The sequence below is a fragment of the Alternaria rosae genome, assembly GCF_020736505.1.
Source record: "Alternaria rosae strain MPI-PUGE-AT-0040 chromosome Unknown BKA58scaffold_11, whole genome shotgun sequence".
NCBI lineage: Eukaryota > Fungi > Ascomycota > Dothideomycetes > Pleosporales > Pleosporaceae > Alternaria > Alternaria rosae.
Window position 1 is genome coordinate 375,693 of NW_025763580.1, and position 22,674 is coordinate 398,366.

At 51.3% G+C, this 22,674-nt stretch overlaps 8 protein-coding genes across 8 annotated transcripts; 2 read left to right on the forward strand and 6 right to left on the reverse strand.

Moving 5' to 3' along the window:
- Positions 1-187: 187 nt before the first annotated feature.
- Positions 188-2,137, reverse strand: BKA58DRAFT_51027 (major facilitator superfamily domain-containing protein). The gene has a single exon (XM_046175415.1). The coding sequence runs from the start codon at positions 1,906-1,908 to the stop codon at positions 415-417; it is 1,494 nt and encodes a 497-aa protein (XP_046020821.1). The 5' UTR covers positions 1,909-2,137; the 3' UTR covers positions 188-414.
- Positions 2,138-2,484: 347 nt separating this feature from the next.
- BKA58DRAFT_393322 (S-adenosyl-L-methionine-dependent methyltransferase) lies at positions 2,485-4,196 on the reverse strand. The gene is made up of 2 exons (XM_046171084.1): positions 3,595-4,196; positions 2,485-3,548 (listed from the first exon to the last, which is right to left on the reverse strand). The coding sequence occupies exons 1-2, from the start codon at positions 3,733-3,735 to the stop codon at positions 2,544-2,546; spliced, it is 1,146 nt and encodes a 381-aa protein (XP_046020822.1). The 5' UTR covers positions 3,736-4,196; the 3' UTR covers positions 2,485-2,543.
- A 752-nt stretch (positions 4,197-4,948) lies between these two features.
- On the forward strand, positions 4,949-7,328 carry BKA58DRAFT_369029 (quinate permease). The gene is made up of 5 exons (XM_046168953.1): positions 4,949-5,370; positions 5,420-6,118; positions 6,169-6,270; positions 6,320-6,767; positions 6,826-7,328. The coding sequence occupies exons 1-5, from the start codon at positions 5,295-5,297 to the stop codon at positions 7,061-7,063; spliced, it is 1,563 nt and encodes a 520-aa protein (XP_046020823.1). The 5' UTR covers positions 4,949-5,294; the 3' UTR covers positions 7,064-7,328.
- Positions 7,329-7,879: 551 nt separating this feature from the next.
- BKA58DRAFT_449317 (FAD/FMN-containing isoamyl alcohol oxidase-like protein MreA) lies at positions 7,880-10,305 on the forward strand. The gene is made up of 4 exons (XM_046174309.1): positions 7,880-8,400; positions 8,452-8,649; positions 8,694-9,085; positions 9,141-10,305. Exons 1-4 carry the CDS (start codon positions 8,063-8,065, stop codon positions 10,094-10,096), a joined length of 1,884 nt encoding a protein of 627 aa, XP_046020824.1. The 5' UTR covers positions 7,880-8,062; the 3' UTR covers positions 10,097-10,305.
- A 717-nt stretch (positions 10,306-11,022) lies between these two features.
- On the reverse strand, positions 11,023-11,441 carry BKA58DRAFT_449321 (uncharacterized protein; the record flags this gene model as incomplete). Its single annotated transcript, XM_046174310.1, has 1 exon — positions 11,023-11,441. One exon carries the CDS (start codon positions 11,439-11,441, stop codon positions 11,025-11,027), a length of 417 nt encoding a protein of 138 aa, XP_046020825.1.
- Positions 11,442-13,091: 1,650 nt separating this feature from the next.
- On the reverse strand, positions 13,092-14,253 carry BKA58DRAFT_369034 (uncharacterized protein; the record flags this gene model as incomplete). The annotated part of the gene is made up of 2 exons (XM_046168954.1): positions 13,092-13,640; positions 13,776-14,253. The coding sequence occupies 2 exons, from the start codon at positions 14,251-14,253 to the stop codon at positions 13,258-13,260; spliced, it is 861 nt and encodes a 286-aa protein (XP_046020826.1). The 3' UTR covers positions 13,092-13,257.
- An 814-nt stretch (positions 14,254-15,067) lies between these two features.
- Positions 15,068-17,124, reverse strand: BKA58DRAFT_449324 (uncharacterized protein; the record flags this gene model as incomplete). The annotated part of the gene is made up of 4 exons (XM_046174311.1): positions 15,068-15,526; positions 15,593-15,968; positions 16,357-16,597; positions 16,668-17,124. 4 exons carry the CDS (start codon positions 17,122-17,124, stop codon positions 15,068-15,070), a joined length of 1,533 nt encoding a protein of 510 aa, XP_046020827.1.
- A 944-nt stretch (positions 17,125-18,068) lies between these two features.
- Positions 18,069-22,390, reverse strand: BKA58DRAFT_51088 (glycoside hydrolase family 18 protein). The gene is made up of 9 exons (XM_046175417.1): positions 21,787-22,390; positions 21,598-21,740; positions 21,186-21,544; positions 20,996-21,133; positions 20,616-20,942; positions 20,373-20,561; positions 20,228-20,317; positions 19,573-20,175; positions 18,069-19,520 (listed from the first exon to the last, which is right to left on the reverse strand). The coding sequence occupies exons 1-9, from the start codon at positions 22,057-22,059 to the stop codon at positions 18,178-18,180; spliced, it is 3,465 nt and encodes a 1,154-aa protein (XP_046020828.1). The 5' UTR covers positions 22,060-22,390; the 3' UTR covers positions 18,069-18,177.
- Between the last annotated feature and the right edge of the window lie 284 nt (positions 22,391-22,674).

The window sequence follows — 22,674 nt, forward strand, 5'->3', positions numbered from 1 at the left end:
GGCGCTATCAAAGCACGTCATGTAAATTTGTGGTAAGCCTGGACCACTATGTGGTGGCGCTGCATGTAGTTGAGAGGTGTTTCACGAGGCTTCATCATAGTGCTTGGTTTACGAGGTTTGAAGCTCGTCAAAGTGCTTGAATGACTAGCCATCTAACACACATTATCGATAGACTTGCTCAGTTATAGAATCTTTCTTGACAAATGTAAAGTGTAGCCATGTGATTTGTTAGACGAACTAGTTTCCACTAAATCGTGAAATTTCGGAAGGGGCCGATCTTAGCGCGATGAAGTTTTCTTGATGTTCGCACTACCAGGACTGTTTTACGCTAGTTCAAAACGCTCAACAACAGAATTGTGGGTAAGATCATAGCGTGCTTGTTTCCTAGCATGACGAATTCATCTATCAAATCGCTCAAACTTTCACTTTCAGCGTCCATCGCCTTCCCAAACATGCCCACCGACTGAATAAGAAGCTGATCAGACTCAAACCGAGAATCGCGCAGAAGAAAGCTACCATCGGTTGAGGTCCGACTGTTTCAACAAGCTCTCCACTGATTGGAATGCAGACCAGCGTTGCGAGGGAGGCAATGAAGTACATACTTCCGTAGTACCGGCCAAACTCTTCTGCCCTACAAAGCTGTCCCACGCATGCGGGTGTCAACGCCATCCAGGACCCTGTTCCGAAGCCGAAGAGCGCTGCGAACGCATACAGTGCTGGCAGCGATGTCGTACCGAGTGGCAGCCATAGGACTAGCATCCAGAGTAAGGTGAAGACGATCATGATGAACAGAGTGTTGAATCGACCAATCTTGTCCGCGGCATACCCGGGTAGTAGTCGTCCGAGGCAGGAGACACCGTTGAGTACAGCAATGAGGTAGAAGCCAGTGTCAGGCGGAAAGTTCGTGCTCAACGTTGCGTAGGTAGGCATGATGCCCAGCCCACCAAAGAGAACGACCTCGAAACCGAAGACACTCAAAGTGAACAAGCTCAATCTCAGATCGCCGTAGATAGAAAGTGAGATGATGGCTTTCTTCTTTGCGGCGGCAGACGGCGGGATGCGAGCTTTCATCAAAATATTGGCGATGATGAAGCAGAAGAGGAACACGAAACCCAGTATCCGAAGCGACCACGCGTATCCATACTTCGGAAGAGTAGTCCGCAAGACCAGCGGAATCGTCAGACCACCAGCAGAGCTGCCCATCATGGCAATGCCTTGCGTAAGACCTCGTCGTTCCTTGAACCAGTGCGCAACTACTGCGAGGCTTGTAGTGGTCAGCATGGCACCAGAAAACCCTCCCAGTACGCCACAGCAAAGGATCATCTGCCAGAATTGGTTGCACTCAGCAAGCAGGAAGATCATAAGGAGAAACATGACGCTCCCTGTCAAAGCGATCCATCGCGGCCCATACCGGTCGAAGAGCGGTCCCACCCAGATGCCCAGCGCAAGAGATAGGTAGACAAAAACCGACGGGATCCATCCAATATCACGTGCCGACATATACGAAAGCTGATTCTGGCCCCAGTAGTCTTGAAGCGTGCCGATAGACACCATGAAGCCGAAAGAAGGGAACAGCATCAACCAGGCCGATGCGACAACGAGCCACGCGCGCAACCCACCCTCGGGGAAATCGTCTTCAGCGTCCACAATGGGTATCCCAGGCTCTTCGTCAAGCTCGTCAATGGGCTGCGTCCGATGCGACCGTGTGCGCCCATGCGATCTGACTTCCATCTCGTGATGCACAGACTGCTTCGCCTCGCTCCCCGCCTTCGATCGTCCCGTCATCTTCGATACTGTCCTCCTCAAGCCGTCCCAGATCTCATCAGGCTCCTCATAAGCATAGGGTCTTCCGTCGCTCGTAGTCGGAATGTCCTGCATCTGGACAACGGGGTTGGCGATTGGATCCATCTTCGAGAAACCCTCCTTCTATCCTCTTGTCGTCTTTCGAAAAATATAACACAGCAGATTGCGTGAAGCGCTCGTAGCGTGGACCAGAAAGATATCTTATCCGTTTGTTCAGAAGTTTGGTCGTCGACCACACGAGGCCACTGTGCCTTAATACGACAACGAAGAACACCCGGATTCGCATGCCTCATCGAGCAGAGTAGCTTGGCGTAAAAAACGCATCTATGACAGCGACCCGATGCATAGGGCGTGTTGACGCTCGATGCGCCCTACCCTATCGGCGGAGCGACGGTTAGTGGAGCAGCGTGTCTGGGCCTGCCCCGCCTTCAACCGTTGATTTGCATCTTCGGAGCTTTTTTGCATACTCCGAATATTCCTAGATGCACGTGCTAATACTCCGAGATCGCCATGGTGGAGAAAAGGGCGGAAGGCGTATGAAGTTCACCAGGGCGCAGGTGTGGTTAGAGATGGTCGTGACTGCGATTTTCGTGATGGTTGCACTTGCAAGGTCGGCAGAAGGCCGCGGAGTTGGTGGCTGGTGGATGAGTAAGCCACCCATGCAATGACTGAGTTGAGCGCATCCCATTGTTCTACTATACTACTACAAATTTCCGCTTCGCTACCTACAAGCCTGCACCTCATTTCGGCACAGCCGTAATGACAGTATGGTATCTCACATCGTCATAGCGATGCACATCTGCGATCTTCAGTCCCGCGCTCTCCAACAACTTCGTCCAGTCCTCCCTGCTCCGCTCAATACCGCCTAGCGACGCCATCATTGCAATATCCATCATCGCGACTTGCCAAGGCACCTTGGTCTCTGGTAGCACCACCTCATCGATCAGGATGCGCGATTCGGAACCCATAGCAGGAACGATGTTCGAGAGGATGCGAACGCAGTCTTCATCTGTCCAGTCATGCAAAATGTGCCTGAGGTAGTAAAACTTTGCTTCGCGGATAGGTTGCGCAGTGAAGAAGTCATGGGCTTGAAATTCAATACCGTCCACGCTAGGCGCATGCATGAGTGTTGAAGGGACGTCTTGGACAACGATACGACCGGGTAGTTCGGGAAACTTTTTCTTAAACGCGACGGAGTGTTGGCCAAAGCCTCCGCCGATGTCAACCAGGAGTGCGGATTCTTCTCCAGGCTTAAAGTCGCCGACAATGTCTTGTGCAGGGTATGAAGAGACCCAGCTATCGACGGAGTCAAGCACCATGATGTGACCGAGTGCTTTCATCTGCTCGCCGTCCTGCTTCATCCACTCGAACGCTGTGAGATTCGTCTTCATGGCCTTCTGGAAAGGCAAGTCTTTCGAATCGGTCATATCTTGGTACTTGTGCTCCTTCAAATAGCCAGGCAGCGCTTGCATAACCGGTAGATGAAGTTTTGAAAGATGTGGCGCGGCGCCGTTGACATGAGGATTGGCAAAGATGCGCGTCACACGGTTCGCTGTAAAGGTGTCCTTCTGAACTTCTGCGATGAGTCCGAACGATGCCATAGACCGGAGCAAATGTGCGAGTAGATTTGGCGCAGCGCCAGTCTTCTGCTGAAACTCATTGTGTGTTACTGCTGTTGCCGATGAGGAGAGCGAGGTAAAGATGTTGAGGTCGATACCGGCGTCGACAAGAGCCCATTGAAGAGGCTGGCGACGGATCAGTAAACGCATGCGATGGATAGGGAGGACTCACTGCCATAGCTAGGCTGAACATCGTCTCCCAGTCGCTGTAGAGATCCGTTTGCAGGTCGCGGATCTTTTCCTGAATTTGCTGTCGTCCGCGGGCATCGCTCTTAGCGTATATCTCGCGGATTTGCTCTGTTGCTGCTTCCATGATTGCGGGCTTAAAGCTGTACACTAGGGTCTCTGTTGGAAAGAAGAGGCGTTGCAATTGCTGATTTGGTGCACATCCGCTACGGCAAGCTTCGATCTTTATACTCTATCTTTGCTCGAAATACCGCTCCTTTGCTCTCGGACTTACATCGTATATCTATTTCCGGGACTCTTCGTTGGCCGAAATGTGCGAGCTCCAGGTAGTGGTGGTGAGGATGTCCGTAGGCGGCAGCGAGATGACCGAAAAGACCGAGAAGACCAGTACTTCTTTACCTACGAAACAGAATTTGCCGCTGAAACCTTTCAGAAGCTGTTTCTTGGCTCTGAAATTCACTGTGAATATGTTAATTCATCCCTGATGACTTAAGGCGAAATGACGGTGGTGAGTCCAGTTGCCTAAATAGGAAGATTCTGCTTTGGCGTGGATGACAGCACTTTCGCTCAATGGTCGCTAATGTTGGCCCAATGTCGCCCATGCCTGCCACGCCTAGCATGGCCGCCACGCCCGTCATTCATGGCACGCTGACCGCGCTCGTTCAACACTACGAACTTGTCCTCCACTAAATCTCGGCATCACAACGCAGCATTACGGGCCCATTATACGTGTTTTAAAGCGCGTACGCAGTTTCATGCATCTCATCCCAGCATTCCAGCCACGTTCATCGTCGCGGTCACTAATGTTGGACACGAGTTGACTGAACGTCGCCCCCTAGGCCAGCTCAAATCGATGGGGCCTCTGAATGGGTGCACATTATGGTATCACCTAAAAGGTGGTTTTAAAGACAAGCCAGTCAGAAGACTATAATCGAATTGTTATAGGCGTCCAGCGCTCATCCTTTAGAGCGCTGCCGTAATGTTGAGGCCCGTCATTTTGACGTTGCAGTCGCGTCTGTGACGTATAGCCATCTGGGCATTGTGCAGCGGCCCGGATGTGACGGACGTTTGCTATACTCCCACACGACTTAGACGCCTTCCCAATCTGATGTTTTCCAGGACTTTGAGTATGTGAAAGTGAAGGGTCTTGGGATGCAAGCGCTACCATTGCTGGCAAGCTTAGCGCTCGAGATCCCAGTGGAGCTCAATTTTCCGCCGACGCTTAAAAAAGACCGCCATTCACAAGGAAGCGCTAGGCTCAACACATGCAGCACCAAGCATTCGGGCGCTCTCGTGAACACGGCTTGGAAGGCTTATCTTCACAAATTTTGAGCCGCATGGTGTAGCGTCGCGCAACGTAATCACCATTAAGAATGCTTGCAAACGTCGCAACGACTCTGTCCCATGAGTATGTAGCAATCGAGTCGAATAGTAGGCCTAAACGATCCCAGATGCGAACAAATGACTGGTGGAAGAACAGATAATTGGGTCTGCGGAGGCCAAAGGTGGAGTCTGGGGTCGGAAAGGTTCCTCCACATGATAACGACGCAATGCTCGGGGACGGCACTGCCGATAGTGCCACCCTCGGCGTCTGGTGGTTCGATCCGGGTTTTATTCATAAGCTTACCTCTCTCTCTCTCTTTGTAGGCAGACCAGTCAACCCAAAGAGCTGCGACGACATAGAAGATGCCGTCAAAATTCTTCAAGAACCGCAGGGTCTACTTACTGACCAGCGTAGCCTACATGGGCTCGCTGCTGTTCGGTAGGCGCACGCTTCCTTTCCCAACGAACAAGAGCTAACACTATGAAAGGTTATGACACCGGAGTAATGGGCAGCGTTCTTGCGCTCAAAGCTTTCAAGCAAGACTTTGGCCTGCCAACAGACTCATCTGGATTCTCCGATTCGAGAAACGCATCGGTATCATCGAACGTCGTGTCGCTCCTTACCGCAGGTTGCTTTTTTGGTGCCATCGGGGCTGCTTGGATTAACGAGCGGTTCGGCAGACGATTATCTCTCATGGGCTTCTCACTCGTCTTCCTTATCGGTGCCGCAATCCAAACTGCCGCTCATCATGAGATTGGCATGATCTACGCTGGTCGCGTTATTGCAGGTCTCGGTATTGGTGGCATGTCGTCTATCACCCCTGTGTTCGTCTCGGAAAACGCACCCCCAGCTCTTCGCGGACGCATCGCTGGTCTCTTCCAAGAATTCCTAGTCATTGGTAGTACTTTTGCTTACTGGCTGGATTACGGTGTTGCGCTCCACATGCCCACTTCAACAAAGCAATGGAGAGTCCCGGTATCGATTCAACTCATCCCAGGTGGTTTCATGTTGATCGGGCTTTTCTTTCTCAAAGAGTCTCCACGGTGGCTCATGTCAAAGGGTCGACAAGAGGAAGCTGCGCAATCGCTTGCGTTCATTCGTTGCGAGCAACACGATAGCCCTGAGCTCCAGAAAGAACTAGCAGAGATTCGCGCTGCAGTCGAAGAGGAGTTGAACCAAACAGAGGGTAAGTGACTTAGTTTACGAACTCATGGAAGATACATACTAAGTTTCTAGGCATCACATGGAAGGAAGTCCTCCTTCCTGGCAACCGATACCGATTCATAACTGGTTTCGTGCTCATGTTCTGGCAGCAGTTTAGCGGAACGAACTCAATCGGTAAGATGACGATCTTCGGAGTTGTGATCGCCATCTGACCCCCCTCCAGGTTACTACGCTCCCCAAATCTTCCAGACCGTCGGCGTCTCCGCGTCCAACGCTTCGCTGTTCGCAACGGGTATTTATGGCACAGTCAAAGTCATTACGACTGGAATCTTCTTGATCGTTGGTATCGACTTTATCGGCCGGAAGTACTCGCTCATGGCTGGTGCAGCATGGATGGCGTGTATGATGTTCATCATCGGAGCTGTTCTTGCTACAAACCCACCAGATCCTGATTCTGGCTCGGTTTCATCCGCGTCCATCGCCATGGTCGCCATGATCTACCTGTATGTCATCGGTTACTCAGCTTCTTGGGGTCCCGTCCCATGGGTTTACCTTGGGGAAATATTCCCGACGCGACTTCGTTCGTACGGTGTGGGAATGGGAGCAGCCACGCAATGGCTCTTCAATTTCGTTATCACGAAGATTACGCCCGCGGCCATCAACTCAATCGGGTAAGAGCTTGACTGTTCAAACTGCGTGTAAGACGTATACTGACTTTGTCCATTGTAGATGGAAAACCTTTCTCATGTTTGGCATCTTCTGCCTTTCCATGGGAATCTTTGCTACTTTCTTTATCAAAGAGACCAAGGGAAAGACACTGGAGGAGATTGATATTCTGTTCGGTGATGTGTCGGCTGAACAGCGTCGCCAGGATGTCGAGGCGGGAATGAAGGAGGAACAGCGAAAGCACTCGGTGAAGTATATGGAAGATGCTACCGAGCTCGAGAACAGAGTGGACAAGGACTGAACGGTGATTTCACGATGAATAGCGAGCTTTGAGGGTGTTCGTAGATCATCTAAAATGCTTTATCAGATAACAAGAAAGCTGGTCGACAAGCTGTAGTCGGGCTTCAATAATGACCATGACCTCTCTGGTGTATGGCGACTTGCGGAGACGCTGTGATGGTGGATGACGGAAATCTCGGAACCTTCCGAGAACCGGAACAGAGAAGCTCAGTCACTGCCTAAGTGGGCTAGCGTCGTCATCAAGGAGAAGTCTCACTCAACTCAACAGGCTCTTTCGTCTTCGCATCACGGCCATCACGATTTTCATTAAAATTGTGGGTGCTGCACCGCTGTTTAACATCCTGCCATCCCCCATGCTTCCTTCTCCACATCTATTTGCATCATGTGTCCAAGAAGGCCATGCTGTGCGCTCAGTGTGGGGAGACACCCAAATCAGCTTATGTGCGTTCAAGAGCTCTTATCGCCAGTGTGCGGTCGCAGTTCAATGTGATTCGCTTGTTACGACCAACGGGAAAACTTAACATGCAGCCTCGCAGCCATCAGCATCGACTGTTTACCATGAAGCCGGGACCACTGTATGATTACGGACGCCACAAACGCCTCACTCATTCCACAATATGCGCGACGTATTGATCACAAGAGTTATACAGCAGTTTCAGACCGGGTAAGCTCCATGACTGCATGCTGACTGCGCGCCCGATATGGAGACACGTCTGGGCCAGGCCGTATCGGATAGCCAAGAAGAGAATTAGGCCGCATAATACAGGACTGTACGAGTTAAGAGATGGGTGTTACAATCTTTGTACCATCCCAAGATTCTGGTCATCACCAGCTTGCATGCTTGTGGGGCATATCGCGAGCAGTAGAGAAGAGGGGCGTTGCCAGCACAGTTACCAGAAGCCTGTATAAGGCGTCGTCGTGATAGCCTCCAAGAGAGCAAGCCTCGTCCTGTAGGCCTTTTGATATCATCAATTTCGATTCTGAATTCACGCTTTCCGAAATGGTCTCCGGGCCCTCACTTCTTTCAATCCTTCTTGTGGCGCAAGCTGCTTTTGCATACAACTTCGCATACGAAGGTATACAGTTGACCGACTTGGATGTCGGGGACAACCCTGATCTAGCTTTTGGCAGCGCAAGGACGGGCGACCTACCATCGTGCAAGAGCTACCCAGGTTATGACGGCTGGCCATCATCGCCGCAGTGGAGTAGTCTGAACGTCAGTCTTGGAGGCACATTGCTCAGGGGTGTCCCACCTGCTGCCGCCTGCTATGAGGGCGAGTATAAGGATGCTGCAAAGTGTTCAAACGTCAGGCGACGTCAAGCCGATGCTCTCTTCGCGTATGCACTTGCTAGACCCATTCTCTCTTGGAAACTAACTTGTTGATTTAGCAAGGAAGACCCATTGATACCGTTTGGGCAGTGGACTCTACATAACCCGTGTCCCGTACCTGCAGCTAGCACCGCGCGTCCGCTGTCTGACTGCAAACTCATCAGCTTTCCTGCATATGTCGTCAATGCTACCACGGTCAAAGACGTGCAGCTTGCGGTCAATTTTGCAAGAAATAACAATGTCCGGTTGACGATCAAGTAAGCCATCAAGATAGATGTCATTCACAGACTGACAGTTGTAGAAACACCGGTCATGACTTCCTCGGCCGAAACACTGGCGGTGGCGCACTTCAAGTCTGGGTGCATCGCATGAAAGCATTTGAGTACTTACCGACTTACAGAGTTGGTCAGTACAGTGGTCAAGCGGCCCAAGTTGGAGCAGCGCTCGAACAGCATGAAGTCTACGACGCCATGGGTACACATGGCATAACGCTTTTAGCTCCAGGGTCTTCTACTGTTGGAGCTTATGGCGGTTACATGCAAGGCGGAGGGTTCTCGTACATCACATCAAAGTACGGCCTAATGGCGGACCAGATACTTGCCCTAGAAATTGTCACTGCGGATGGCAGGTTCGTACATGCAGATCCGACGGAGAACACGGATCTGTTCTTCGCCGTTAGAGGTGGCGGACCTGGTATGACATCACAATATCTTTACAACTATTTACAGCTCCTGACCTACAAACCAAGGAAACTTCGGCATCGTTACATCTGCGATTGTAAAAGCGTATCCGCCCACGACAGTCGCGCGAAGCGACTTCACATTCCAAACCGGCCCAGTGTCTAGCAACGACAAGACCACCGTTCGTGTATCTAACGAAACCTTCTGGAAGGGCATGGAGGTATACTTCGCGCACAACCTACGCATCAACGATGCTAAGGGTATCATGTCGAACTTCATAACCACAACCGCTCGCACCTTCACCCTATCAAACCAAATCACCAAGCCTGGCATCACCGCCGAAGAGATGAAAGCGCTCATGAAGCCACTCATCAAAGACCTCAACGATATTGGCATTCCTCTGACCAACCCCGAGCCAAAATTCTGGAATACTTATGCAGAGTTCGGTGCCCTGCCCGGCGGTCCAAGTGGAGGAATAAGTAACAGCCGTCTCGTATCTCGCTTGGTCCCCCGTTCCAATTTCGAAAACCCAACCTCCCAAACCTTCAACGCTACCATGGCGGCGATCCGCTCATTCGTAGAAGAAGGCGGCTACAGCTTTCACTCCGTCGACTACGCACCAACCTACGAAACAGCCGGCTACCCTGGCTCCGACTCCGCTGTCTCACCGCACTTGCGCAACGCAGTCATGCATATGACCGGCTTCGATAGTCGGCAATATGATGCTAGCCTCTCTGACGAGCTCTGGAAGTCATCGCATGCTCGCCTCAACTCGTATGTGCAGAAGCTGAGAGATGCGACGCCGCTTAGTGGTGCGTATATGAATGAGGCGGATGTTGCGGAGCCGGATTTTCAGTATAGTATGTATGGTGACAACTACAAAAGGTTGCTGAAGGTCAAAAGGGGAAGAGATCCTTGGGGTTTGTTCTATGCGGTTACGGGTGTGGGCAGCGAGGACTGGTTTGTCGAAGGGACAGAAGGATTGCCCACTCAGCAGGGTCGACTATGTAAGGTTGGTGCATAGGGTACATTGGGTGGGTAACTTGCCAGATGTTGTGCATTGGCTGTCATGCACGTAGCCACGATACGAAACTGAGTGAAGCGGAAACGCTCCACACGACTGTTAGCAATATGGACAAAGAAATCATTGTGACATACAATGTCTTATTAGGTATATATGCTTTGAGACACTTGACTATCTACATAGAAGTGCACGCTTACATTAGTCTTGCCCAAATAACACAGACCATGTACCAGGAAGTTTTTGAGACCCAGACGTCGTGACTCTAAAAAACTGCCTTAGCAGACTAGACCGATGGCCTTCAGTGGCACTACCATTTGCCTCTCTCGAGCTGGTCCACCATCCCCTCGATAAGTTCCCTCTGTTTTCTGTATATGCGCATCGACCTCTTCCAAGTTGCGCCACCTCGCTTGTTTTGATGGATGTTGCCAAGCCAGTGCTCCATATCAACTGAATCGTAGCTTTGTAATGCTAGTCGTACCATTATGATGAACATATGTGCAAAGTCAAGCATTGTGACGCCGGATGGGTTAAGAAAGCCCTGAGCTATGTCCGGGCCTCCAGGTAACCAGATAGCAACGGTGAGTTTGGTGACGGCAGGTGAGCAGATTTGGACAGCCCTCCAAGCTTCTTTCGACTGTTCGGTGCTCCTGGCGTGAACGACGGTTTCGAGGAATGTTCGGATATGCGTGAAGTAATCACATGCCTCAGGGTAGTTGTCGCCAAGAGCGAAGATGAGGTGTTTTCCGTGGCCAGTGAAGACAGCTGAGCCTTTTCCTTTCCACGACCGGCGAAGTAACGGGTTCGCCCGTGACATGTCGAGCAGGGACTCGTAGGTACGCGCGTCGTATTCGGTATCGTCATCGTAGATGCGACCTCCACTGCCCATGTTAGTCGACAACCGCATGGACTCTTCTTCGTTGTCCAACCTCTAGAAATAATCTTGGGTGCCCGATTTGTATTGACCGCGATGAGCCATTGAGTTGTCGGCGAAGAAGGCGCGAAGAGTAGCCGGTGTCACCACTGTCATTTGGGCAATATCCCTAGTATGTCCCCATTGGCGCCATTCTGCAACTAGAGATTTGCCCAAGTCAGGAAGACCCGCCCCCAAAAATAGTCGACGGTCTGTTTCCTCTTCGCTCATGTTGTTGGCGATCAAAAAGCACTTCTTCTTGATTGCAGTTGATCCCTGCACACAATCTCGCCAGAACTTTGAGACTGCTTGAGAGTTCTTGAGGATATCGCCGGGGCTCAGGTTGCAGAGCACATTCTCGAGGAGTTCGGTCACGCCCAATACATCCCCGGGATGGCGGCCGTAGGCGAGCGGTGGAGAGACTGTGTTATTCATAGCGATTGTTGTGAGCCTGTCGATGATCGAACGCGATCAGTTGATAAGGCGTGCAGATTGTATTCTGAGAGGGAAATAGTCCAGGTGTGCGACAATCGTTTGTCTTGACTGCCAAGCCTGAGCACGAGCCAGCAAAGTGAAAGACAACAGGTGAGACAAACCAACGTTTACAGTGAGACTACTTGTACTAACACAAACTTGGCTCAAGCTTGACTCAAGCAGAATTCGCCTGTCGGCCCAGTAGTTTCGTGAAATCTTTAGCCGCGGCGAGATCTTGTTGGAAGACGTAGAGTGCGTTAGAACCCCCAGCAGCTTCGAACCGCTCGACAAAGTGCTTGGCGAGAAGTATCAAGAGACCGTCAAGTAATGCACCGGTCTCGTGACGGAAGATCTCAGAACGATTAACGAAGTATATCGAGGTGGAAAGATTCGAAACTTTTCCGTGCATAACCAAGCTGACGGTAGTGAACGCGGGATTTGAGAGCGGAGGTTTGATCCAACTAGCAGTGGGGCTCCTCTGTACTTGGAGAAGTAAGTTCTCAATCGCTCGAAAGATCTTGGAAGAGAAGGGGTTCTCCACGAATATCACCGCGTGATGGCCAAAGCCACTCAGAAAGAAACCATTTGCAATCCAAAGGTCGCGGACGATGAATGGGTGAGTGGCAGATGGACGGACTTGGGTTGTAGGCGCTTACCAAGCCCAAGTTTGACTGCCAGGTTTCAATATTGGGAGTCGATCTCTCCTTGATGGAATGAAAGCTCCCGTGACCGCAGCCGGATCTATGTAGTAGGAATACGCAGGAACAAAACGTCTGATGTGTGCGAGAATGAGAAAACTAAAAGGTCGGTATTCGTTCCCATATATGAGATCTACGCACTCTTCGTGAGATACATACGTACAAAAGATGGTACTTAAGGAGAGGTAGAGCTTGCTATCGGCTTCATCCTCTTCGACTCGACTGGCGTCAAGAAAGAAAATCCGTCTCAGAACAGATGATCTTTTGATGCAGTTGTGGAAGGTACGAGACACCATCTGTCGGACTCAGATGTTGCAAAATGTTCTGGAGGATTTCCGCAATGCCCAGGGCTTGTTGAGTAGCGGTAAGCGTTGACGCCATCTTGGCGGTGGTAATGTATAGGTGAGGAGCTGTGCTTTCGATTCCTGTGAATTTGTCGTGCGATGTGGTGAGAGCAAACCGCCACGGAAAAGAGAGAAAGGAGGCACATTTCGGCACGTTGTGACTGCGTCAGCGTATGATGCGGGTGCCTTCCATCTCGGTACCAGAAAACGTCAACAACTCTGTCCAACCCACACAGCCCGCAAAGACGAGCACCAGGCGCGAGACACCGGTAGCGCAACAGCTCGACATGGTCAAGGCGGTTCGCCCATAGATCCCATAGGATAAGGCTGGGCAAGAGCGCGTCGTGCGAGCGCGTTACGCGTGCGGCGCAATCGTCGCGATTATCAACTTGAGTGGTACGATCCCGCACATGAGCATTGATATTACAGCGAGAATATAGCATCAGAGAGCTTGTAAATTACAAAGAAAGACAAGGAAGTTGGGAGTAGTAAGTTTGATCGAATTAAGGTAACGCGATGCCCGCGTCTCAGAAATCAGCGCCAGAGTTTTGCCGATCTCCGAACGAAGCCACCAGCTGCGTGCCATCCGTCCCCAGACTCAACCCCCAACAATAAGTTTACTCATACTTCCGTTACCAATAGTCAATACATGTATCATTGAATTTATGCAGGTGGTCTCTCTGCTCCAGCTTTATCGATTTCATCCTCCGAAGACCACCACCATAAACTGCAGTCTTACAACATGAGCATTACCGCCGTCGCAATACCAGCCGCCCATCCCACCATCCTCGCACTAATATCAGCCCCGGCACTCTCCCACGGCGTCTCTTCCTCTGATACACGGCTTCCCTCCACTGTGTTGTTCGCAGTCATGCATACGAATTTGAGGCCGGTTTGCACCAGATTTGATTCTGGGTCAGCAAATCGTCCCAGTAGGACGAGTGGAATCGTCTGGCGCGTCAAGAGATCATACTGCTCATTTGCATCGGGATCGGTATTATCGGACACGCTGACGCCTGCGTTTGTCCCGAACGTGTTGTAGTTGTCTGGAATCTGCACCTCCTCGGGCATGTTGGTGTAGGCGCACGTGCTGTTGGTCACGTCTTGACGGACCGTGTCTGTGCGAACTTATTAGCTGGATGTACAAAAGCTGCAGACCCCGAGCCGCAAGTCAATTGTATCTGTTCTGTGCGGGAGATGGAAAAACAAAGTGCATAAGGAAGGCTTAAACAGAGACAACGGAAGGAACGTACTGTGTGAGCCGCCACTCAACATTGGACACGCTTTCCTGAACTCTTCTGATACGGACGAAGTGTAGATGCCAGGACAGTAACCCGCGGAGGTATCACTTAGTGCCTTATCTAGGTGGTCCATGCAGTCCGAGCTGATCACGCCGCTACAGCTGTTCTCCCCTCCGGCTTCTAACGTCGCATTGAGGTTGGTGTATTGGTAGCTGCAGAGTTCGGTGTCGTTGGGCACGTTTCCAGGTACGGAGATGTAGACATGTCCTCTGACGTCGTCATAGCGAGATCCGACGAGGACAGAGACATACCACGGGTCGTCGCCTGCGTAGGAAGAGTTCCAAGTAAATTCGTGCTGGCCGGTCGAGTTCACGGCCGTGAATTCCTCGAAATAGCCTCGGCAGGAGGAGTTTTGCGCATTGACAACCGCTGTGGTGAGGAGTCCTGATATTGTAAGGAGCAGCAAGGTTGGGCTGTCAGATGTCCACATATTGACTTGGCATAAGGTTAAAGCCTTGGGCTATTGTTCGTTCAGACTTGTGAGAATACATCTATATGTATACCAGTGTATGTGGCGGTTAGGCACCTTACCCACACGTCCCCTGTTCGGGTGCCTGACGTGGTTGTAGCCAATGGAAGAGTAGATAGGGCACCTTTGCAGGGGATAAATCCTTCTAAACAAGGGTTTATTTGCTTGATTACCCTCTCTGCGAGAGGGCGAGTGATGCGAGCAAGGCGGAATAGCTATAAGCCAGGGAATCAACAAATGAGACCTCCGGATTTCTGCCAAGAGTCATCAGGCACCCGACCAGGGGATGTGGGGATGTGGGGATGTTGGAATGGTGCACTAGCCAAGAGTAATGACGTGCACATTAACTCTGATTTGCCAGTTTTCATGGTGTTGTGGTTAAACTCGACCCGATCGACAGAGTTCGGCATGCCGTATCCGTCTAAACGAGTATTGTGAACATCAAATCCATGGCGCGATAACGTTGAAAATACACAGTCAACTGGAGTGCCCGTAAGCGCTAGCGGACCCCGACGGCACCATTGACTGTGCCGTACTACACGTGATGAACGGTATTGCGGCGCATATCTGTGTAGCCAAGAGTTCTCTTTCCTTAGCTGCTAGCGCAACAAAGAAGCGACGATATATACCGTAATCAGCTGGGCACCAAGTAATTAGCCTTTATCGGTAGGATAAGTTTTCCTCCAAGAACACTGTGCGTAGGAACTATAATCTACGGCTGTCGTATACTAGAAAGGTAACAACAATAGCAGGGAACAAGAAGACGTGCCATCTATCAGAGTCCAGCAATGAGTCTGCTTCTCGCCATTCCGCCTACATCGCTCTTGCGCTTCGGCTTCTGCGGCATGTCATCGACGATAAAGTCGCCAAGTCCATCTTCATCCTCGTCAACATCGTGCGTATCCTCCATGTCGTCGGCAGCACTCATCTTGACAGATTTTCTGTCGCCTGATGGTATCTTGTCGGCGCCAGTCTTCCTTGAGCCTGGCGGAACTGGTGGTGCACGGTTGGACTCGAACCTCTTAGGGAGAGAAGAGTAGCCAGAGCCGCTGTTGTTACTTCTCTTTCGTTTCCGCTGCTCTTGCTCTTTGGCTCTGGCAGCCTTATTCTCAGCCTGCTTCTTCTCCCATACCAGCCTCTGAGCCTCGACGCGCGCATCCCGATTCTTGTTCCTGTTGACTTCGAGTAAAATGTGCTGCTGTGATGCCTCCGCTTCACCTCGTTTGCGCTTCAACTTGTGGTTGTAGAGCTTCACTTCGCCCTATGCAAAGTCGACGGCTTTCAAGCGGCAACCAAGTACCTCCATTAGCTTGGCATAGGCCTTGTCGTCGATGATCAAGATGTTTACGAGATGTGTCTTATCCTCGTCGTCGATCTCAAGCCCTCGAACCCGTGCCTCATCCAAAAGCTCTTGTTGCTTCAGTACCTTGTATGATGATTTTGCTAAGCGCTTTGGCTTCCTCCCTGGTTTTTGAGCGACAAGTCTGTATATATCGATGGCTTGACGCTGTTGCGGATGACGAGCGATTGCGCGCTGTCGAAGTGGTGGTGTCGAAGTTGATGTAGTCTCCGCGTCGGCACGCTTTCGCGCAGTCGCTGACTTGACCTGGGCTGTACTCTTCTTAATGGAGGGTTTCACGCCCTTGATCTCTGCGATGAGTGATGTAAACATCTTGCTGTGTGAAAAATTAGCTGAGAAAGAGTGCTTGTCGTTGCGGCAACAGGATTGTTGAAAGCAATCCAAGAGGTTCTGGCGCGGTAGGTAGAGGGAAAAGGCAAGTGTACGGCGAAGAAGGGAGGAACTGTATTCATCAGGGAGAGTTCTCACTCAGGTTAGTATATGCAGGTGATGTGATAACTTGATCTCTGGGAGTGAAAATGAATGTATCACGTTCGGAGGGTGCGGTGGAGTAGGGGGGGAGGGAAGGAAGAAAGAGATATTTCCCAGCGTGGGCTGTACTTTCGCCATCAATGGGATTGTAATAGGCCCAGTGGTAATTTGAATCTGGTGATGATATCGTTTGAGTAAAGATGACCTCCTTGGTGAAAATGTGGGACGATTACATGAACACCGATAGACCTCCTGCGATGACCAGCACGAACTCCAACAAAGGCAGCCCGACCTCAAAGTTCTGGCCTCGATCCCAAGTTCCTGTTTCTTGATCATCGCGTCTTTCTCGCATAGAGCGCGAGCCATCGCGGTATTCTGGTCCGCGGTGAATTCGATTTGGAACTCGACAAGGCTTGACTCCGTAGCGACCTCCCTGTTCTCTTCTTTGAGCGTTGTCGCTCTCAAGCCCCCGGCCTATCATTAGTTCAGCATACCACCTGAACTCTCTCCTGCGAAGCGGCGACGACAGTATCCATAGATTCACCTTCATCCTCCTCCTCATACACCCTGCACTGCGCGATCCATGCCCTCCTAATCTCCTCCTCTTTCAACCTCCTCTGCTCCTTCCCCTCTTCCCGCGTCTTCCTCTCCCCAGCCATAACACACACTAATTTGATCCTCAACCCCCACTTACTCAAGCTCTTTTCCTCTCGTTCATCAAGTTGTTCTCGTTTGAAGAGTTCATGCTGCATTTGCAGTTTCGACATTTCGTTCCAGCGCGACAGGCGAGACAGTGTGGCGCCTTGGTGGTAGTATAGTGTGTTTGCTAGGTGGTGCAGACTCACGCCGCGGCGCTGTTGTTGCATCAAGATGCGATGTTGAGTGGGGTGAAGCGTCGCGAAGACGACTTGGAGAGTGCGGAAGGGGAGGAACTTGAAAGCGAGTTTGATGAGCTTTTCGGGTGCGAGACCTTGGACGGTTGAGAGGCGTTGGCAAGACATTTTGTGGTTATGGTGTTGTGCTTGCTTGTGTTGTGGAAGTGGTTGCGCTTTGCAAGAAAAGTTTGAAATGGTATATCTTTGGGCTTTGGAGTATGTGCAGATAGAGTTGAAGGGGAGGAAGCAAGAGGCAGGCGATGTGAGTTTATATACTATTTGAAGAATCTTGTAGAAGAGGAATGATGTCGCGTTCCATGTTCGAGCATCAGAAACATCAGCGGATGGACTCACCCTTACCGTATACCTTTCACCTCTACCAGTGATAAGTATTCCTCTTCCTTCAAGACAGCCAGTCGCAAGACCAAAGAATGATACAACACTTACAAATGGGGCCTTAAGCGAGGGAGGTGCCTCAGAGCAAGACACGCAGTGACTCAGGATGTGTAGCGATGAGCAAAAGCGAGGGTAAACTTGGGTACAGGCACCTGCTGTCAAACAATGACGACGGTCTGACAGGGGTTTCAGCTGTTTTGTCAAAGCTGACACTTGGTTCATCATGCAAGACCATGGTTGCCGAGAGTTGTAAGCCTGTCGAATCGGTCGAAGCTTTTCGGAAAGGTTACCCATAGAATGGCTGCCAACATCGATGTTCAGCGTAAGCGTGCTCTCGGCCATTACCTCCGCAGGCGAACAGACGGCCGTCTCGAGCTCAGCGAACCGGAATCGCGACCATGACGCCTACCCAGCAACCTCTTTCCTTGTCTTTTCTATTGTCTACAGTCCGTTCGAGGGACAGGAATATCGGTCGAGGCCCGTTCTGTTGCGAGGTTTTTCAATCACTTTAACACAAGCCTTTTGTCTACTATATTATAACCATGGTACTGCGGTGACGCGACGGTGACGAGCGACTCACAACTTCCGAAATCCACATGCACCCATATAGTTTAGTCCTCTTGAAGAGAGAAGCATCATCAATACCAGAGCTGATATAATATAACAAGTTAAAGCTGACATTTAATATATATATATACTATGAGCTTCTTGTAAAGCGAAACTATCCATCTACACTATTCTATTCTACTCAGATACATTCTTGTATCCTTTCTAATAGATCTCCTAATCGTCTTCCTCGTCATAGAACGCATACTCTACCGACTCGGTAATCAACTCGCGCGCCGCAGAAAGAACCTGCGTAACAGCCTGAACAACCGTACTCGTAGTCGTCGGCGCATACCCAGACGCAGTGGCAGCCACAGTAACCGCCGCCGTAACCGCCGGCGTTGTACTCGGCTCGTGAGACTTGGGAGGCCAGGCAAACGAATTTGGGATAATGGGCAGAGAGGCAAAACCAAGCTGCTTCATCTCGGGCTCGCAGTCTTCGCCTTGACAGCGCACGAGGCCAAATTCGGTGCGTAGCTCTTCTTCGGTGGGTAGCCGGGACGAGTTTCCTTCGTCGACGTATAGGTCTTCGGGGCCGAGGCCGAGGCCTCGCTTCATCTTGACGGCTGCGGGCCCCGGAGGGTAGCCCAGAGCAGCATAGTCTGGGTTTCCGTAGTTTGCCGTGTGTCTCTTGCGGGGGCGGTTGGCTGCGCGATTGTACCAAGGATCGTTGGTCATGAGAGCGAAGCCCGGGTCGTCGACGAGGTCCCTGGGCCAGCACGGGTTGGCCGTGATCCCTTGGTCAACAATATTTCCCGGCATGTTTGAGAATTCCAGGCTGAAGATCTGGAGCTGTTCGCGCTCGATGTGGTCCCAATACTCGATGACTTTGCCGTTGTCACACTTGACTCTTCGATCCAGGTTCTTTTCCGTCACAGTAGCTACCCGGTCGTCGCAGATGCGGCTGAACATTTTCCCGGCCTGGTTGTTGTGAGAAGAGGGCTGGAGACGAATCCACACATTCCTATCGCGACCTTGCCAAATGGCGGCGGGTGGAAATTCGTCTCGCTCGCAGTTCACGCCACCTTGCATATGGCCGTTGATCCACTCGGTCGCGTGTTCCTTGGCATAAGAGTTTCGTACCTCGCGAACGTTGACGCCGCCTTTACCTAAACACGTCAACCTTCTGAGAGCAGGTCGGCGGCTTATAACAGAGCTATAGTGCAGACAAGCCTGGCCCATGTGAATATCCCCGTTGTCTTTACTGTAGACACAAGTCTTTGTCTTGATCTCTTCATCAGGGTCTCCTCGTATCTTGTTGATGACCGTTCGGGCCCTAGGGGCACGTTCCGCGAGCTTTGGGTTAACCTTAGGGTCGACCTTGGCGCACCTTCCCGCAGGTTTCGTGGGCGTGGCGGCTGGACTGCGGTCCTTTTTGGATGTCAATGGTTTGTCGAGCTTCACATCGTAGTCCTTCCCGCGGAACTTGAAGACGGATTTGCCTGCTTTTGCAATGCCCTTGGCGCACACTTGAGCAAGAGCTGGAACGGCGGCTTGGACGGCGAGTCGTATGATCCATCCTGCATCACTCACGTTAGCGAAAAGCTCCGGTCAAAGAATGAAGCAACTCACCAATAAAGGGAATAAAAGTAAGCGGTGTCAAGGCGGCCGTGATGGCGATTCTGCAGAAAGCCTTAGCAGCGACCTCCAAGGCTAACGCTTCGGCAGCTTCCAAAGCGGCCTCTTTGGCCTTGTCCTTGACCTCATCTTCGATCTGCTCTTTGATGATGGGAGGCTTGAAGCCAGCGCAGCAGTAGCTCTGTGTTCCTCCAGAACACGTCTGATCCTCGGTGCTCGAGTGATGATTGGTGTTTTGCGTAATCTCCGTTTCATCCTTGGCACAGCCACCGGTGCAGCTCAGGCCAAGACCTCGGTAGCCGCGCCATCGGCACTTGCCCATAATAGTGCCTTTGGCGCAGCACAGCCGACGGAATTGTCCTTTGGCACAGCGGTCCATTGTCGAGAGTGTTCCGGGCTGGCCGTTTGCTTGCGCAGCCTCGTATTCTCCTGACGCGCATTTGTCGCCGCATGGCGTCGTGTAGCAAACACCTTGGGCTGCTTCGTCTTGGATGATCACCTCGGCTTCTGCAATGTCGTCTTCGGTCCATTCGTCAGGGTAATTCAGGCTTTTGTCGTTCTGGTCGACTTGATCGATAGCCCAAACCATGAGTCCGTCTGCAAACGCGTCGTTAGTATGAAAGTTGCGCATATCCTTGGGACTTCTTACGTAAGCACCGTGAGTTCGCGAATTCCTTCTTCTGCTTGAAAGTATCTTGATCGTCGTAGGACACCCATTGATCGTTGTCCCACTGTATCCCTGTCGTGATGGTTAGTGAATCGTTCATGGGGCTTTTTCGGCTGTTTCCTCGTACATTTGACTCCGGCTTTCTGATCATGTACCGGCTTGAGGTTCTTCTCCTTGATGAGGTCTTGGATCTCCTGTAGAGTAAGAATGCCGGAAGCCTTCGAACACCGACCCTCTTTAGCACCTCCAGAGAACGTGCATGAGCCGTCTGGCTTGTTGCAGCTCGGATCGGTGAGGGTAAACGAGCGGCCGTAATCTGTCCAACAAGTCAGATCATGTAGAAGCATAATAGGAGCGAAGGCAAACCTACAGCCCTTTCCCAAAACGACTTTGTTTGGTTTGACACCAGCGCGCCAAAGGAGGTCCAAGGCCATGTTGATCTCGGTGATGTTGGTGTGAGTTGCGAGTTTGGGCCCAGTGTATCTCGATGCGGCGTCCCAGACACCGTGAAGGTCATATGACATCAAGTTGAGCCAATCAACAGACTCCTGATGCTTGGACACGTCGAAGTGTTGCAAGTACCAATAGGATGCCGGCAGCGTTAAGGTGTAGCCGTACTTGCCACCAAAGGCATCCTTGATGTCTTTCGACAGTAGGACAAAGTTGGCTGAATCGCCGGCTTTGCCTCCGCGATCATCTTCCAAAGGTCAGTACCAGATGAAAACGACGGAAATGCAATTTTCGGCTCACCAGCGGTAGGATATTCCCAGTCCAAGTCAACTCCATCGAATCCATAAGTGTCCATAAACTTGATGAGCTTGTTAATGAAGGTCTTGCGGTTTGCTCCTGTACTGGCCATGTTGCTGAAAGCCTGTTGGTATGGGCCGGCTAGATTGCCAAAGTCAGCGAATACTGGTGGGTTCGAACAAGTATCACTTACGATCGTTGAAGGACCATCCACCCACGCTGACCCAAGTTTGCAGTCCAGGCTTCTTCTCTTTCAACTTGGTGAAGCGACTTAGCAGCGTGCCCGCATTCTTATCCATTGGAACGATGTCGAAAGTGGTGGGATCGAAGAAGACAAAGGCAAAGTTGAGATGCGTGAAACCATCAAGATTGAGGTCTTCAGGAGACACCTTGCTGCACGCCCTGGTGTTGGCCCACGACTCGTAGTAGCCGATGTTTATGCCCTCGACACTACCACCATCTTTGCTGCAAGAAGGTCGCTTGACGTCGCCGCAGCCTCCAAAGTCCTTCTGGCATCCATTGTCGCAAAACAAGGATGTCGAGCCGCAAAATCTACATGCCGATGTCAGCTGCAAGAAAGGAGCGGTCGGAGAAATCACACATACCCAAACTCGGAGCAACAGACTCCGAGCGGACACTGCTGCTTGCCAGGCTTGCCGTACTGGCCGCACTCTGCTTTGGCATCGCAGTTAGAAGAGCAGTTTCCGGCTCCGCACTCCGAAGGAGAGTAGCCGCACAGTCCGGAGACCTATCTCATGTCAGTGTCTGGTCTTGGGTCGATACCAGCTACTTACACTGCTGCAGCATGCACCATTCACACATGGCGTTTGATCGTTGCAGGTACCGGTGGGAAGTTCCAGAGCTTGAGCTGGGATGTCATTCCTCAAGATGCCAAACGCCGAATTGACAAGGAAGTACGATTGTTCCACCTCGCCGTCAAATGTCTCGTTCTGGATAGAAGAGCCATTTTGACCGCTCACAAGGCTACTTGTGAGCCAAAAGCCGAGGACTAAGCTATGAAAAAGTGCAGACCGCATCTTGAGTGACCAGGTATAAAGGAGAGTCATTGAGGGTTTTCTCACTGCTCAAAAAGCATGGCGAAAGCCGGTAAAGAATGTAAATATGAGGAGAATGTGGTCCGTATGGTCAAACGTTGGGGCGTCCGGAGTAGACCCGTCAAATCTGCATTGATAGTGTTCTCGCCAAAGCAGATCAACACTCACACATGTCGATGTATGTATTGGGCTCACGCCACCGTTCGTGTCGCCCAGCGGCCGATAGATGGAAAGTAAGACCGAGGATCCTAGAATTGAAGCTCCTTCCAAAAGAGAATGACCGCCGGTATACTAATGCACAAATTCATACTCAAGTGCTAGCGTGAGGCAAGGTAGTATAGTGGGTCGCCTGACGACAAGGCTGGGCGGAACATGGATCAGACAAAAATCGAGCGGAAGATCCGTGCCAGCCTCGCCACGGGCGTAACCGCGCAACAGCCTAAATACGCAACAGCCTACGACTGGCTGCACAGAGATGCCAGGACGCGCGCGAGCGGGTTCCTGAACGCATACCCATCAGGTATGCAAGGTACTGGAGGATGCCAAGAACCTAGCTGACCACCTTCAACCTTCCTGCACAGCTGCTAAGTGATAACCTAGCCAAAGTGAAGATCAGGGAAACTTAAC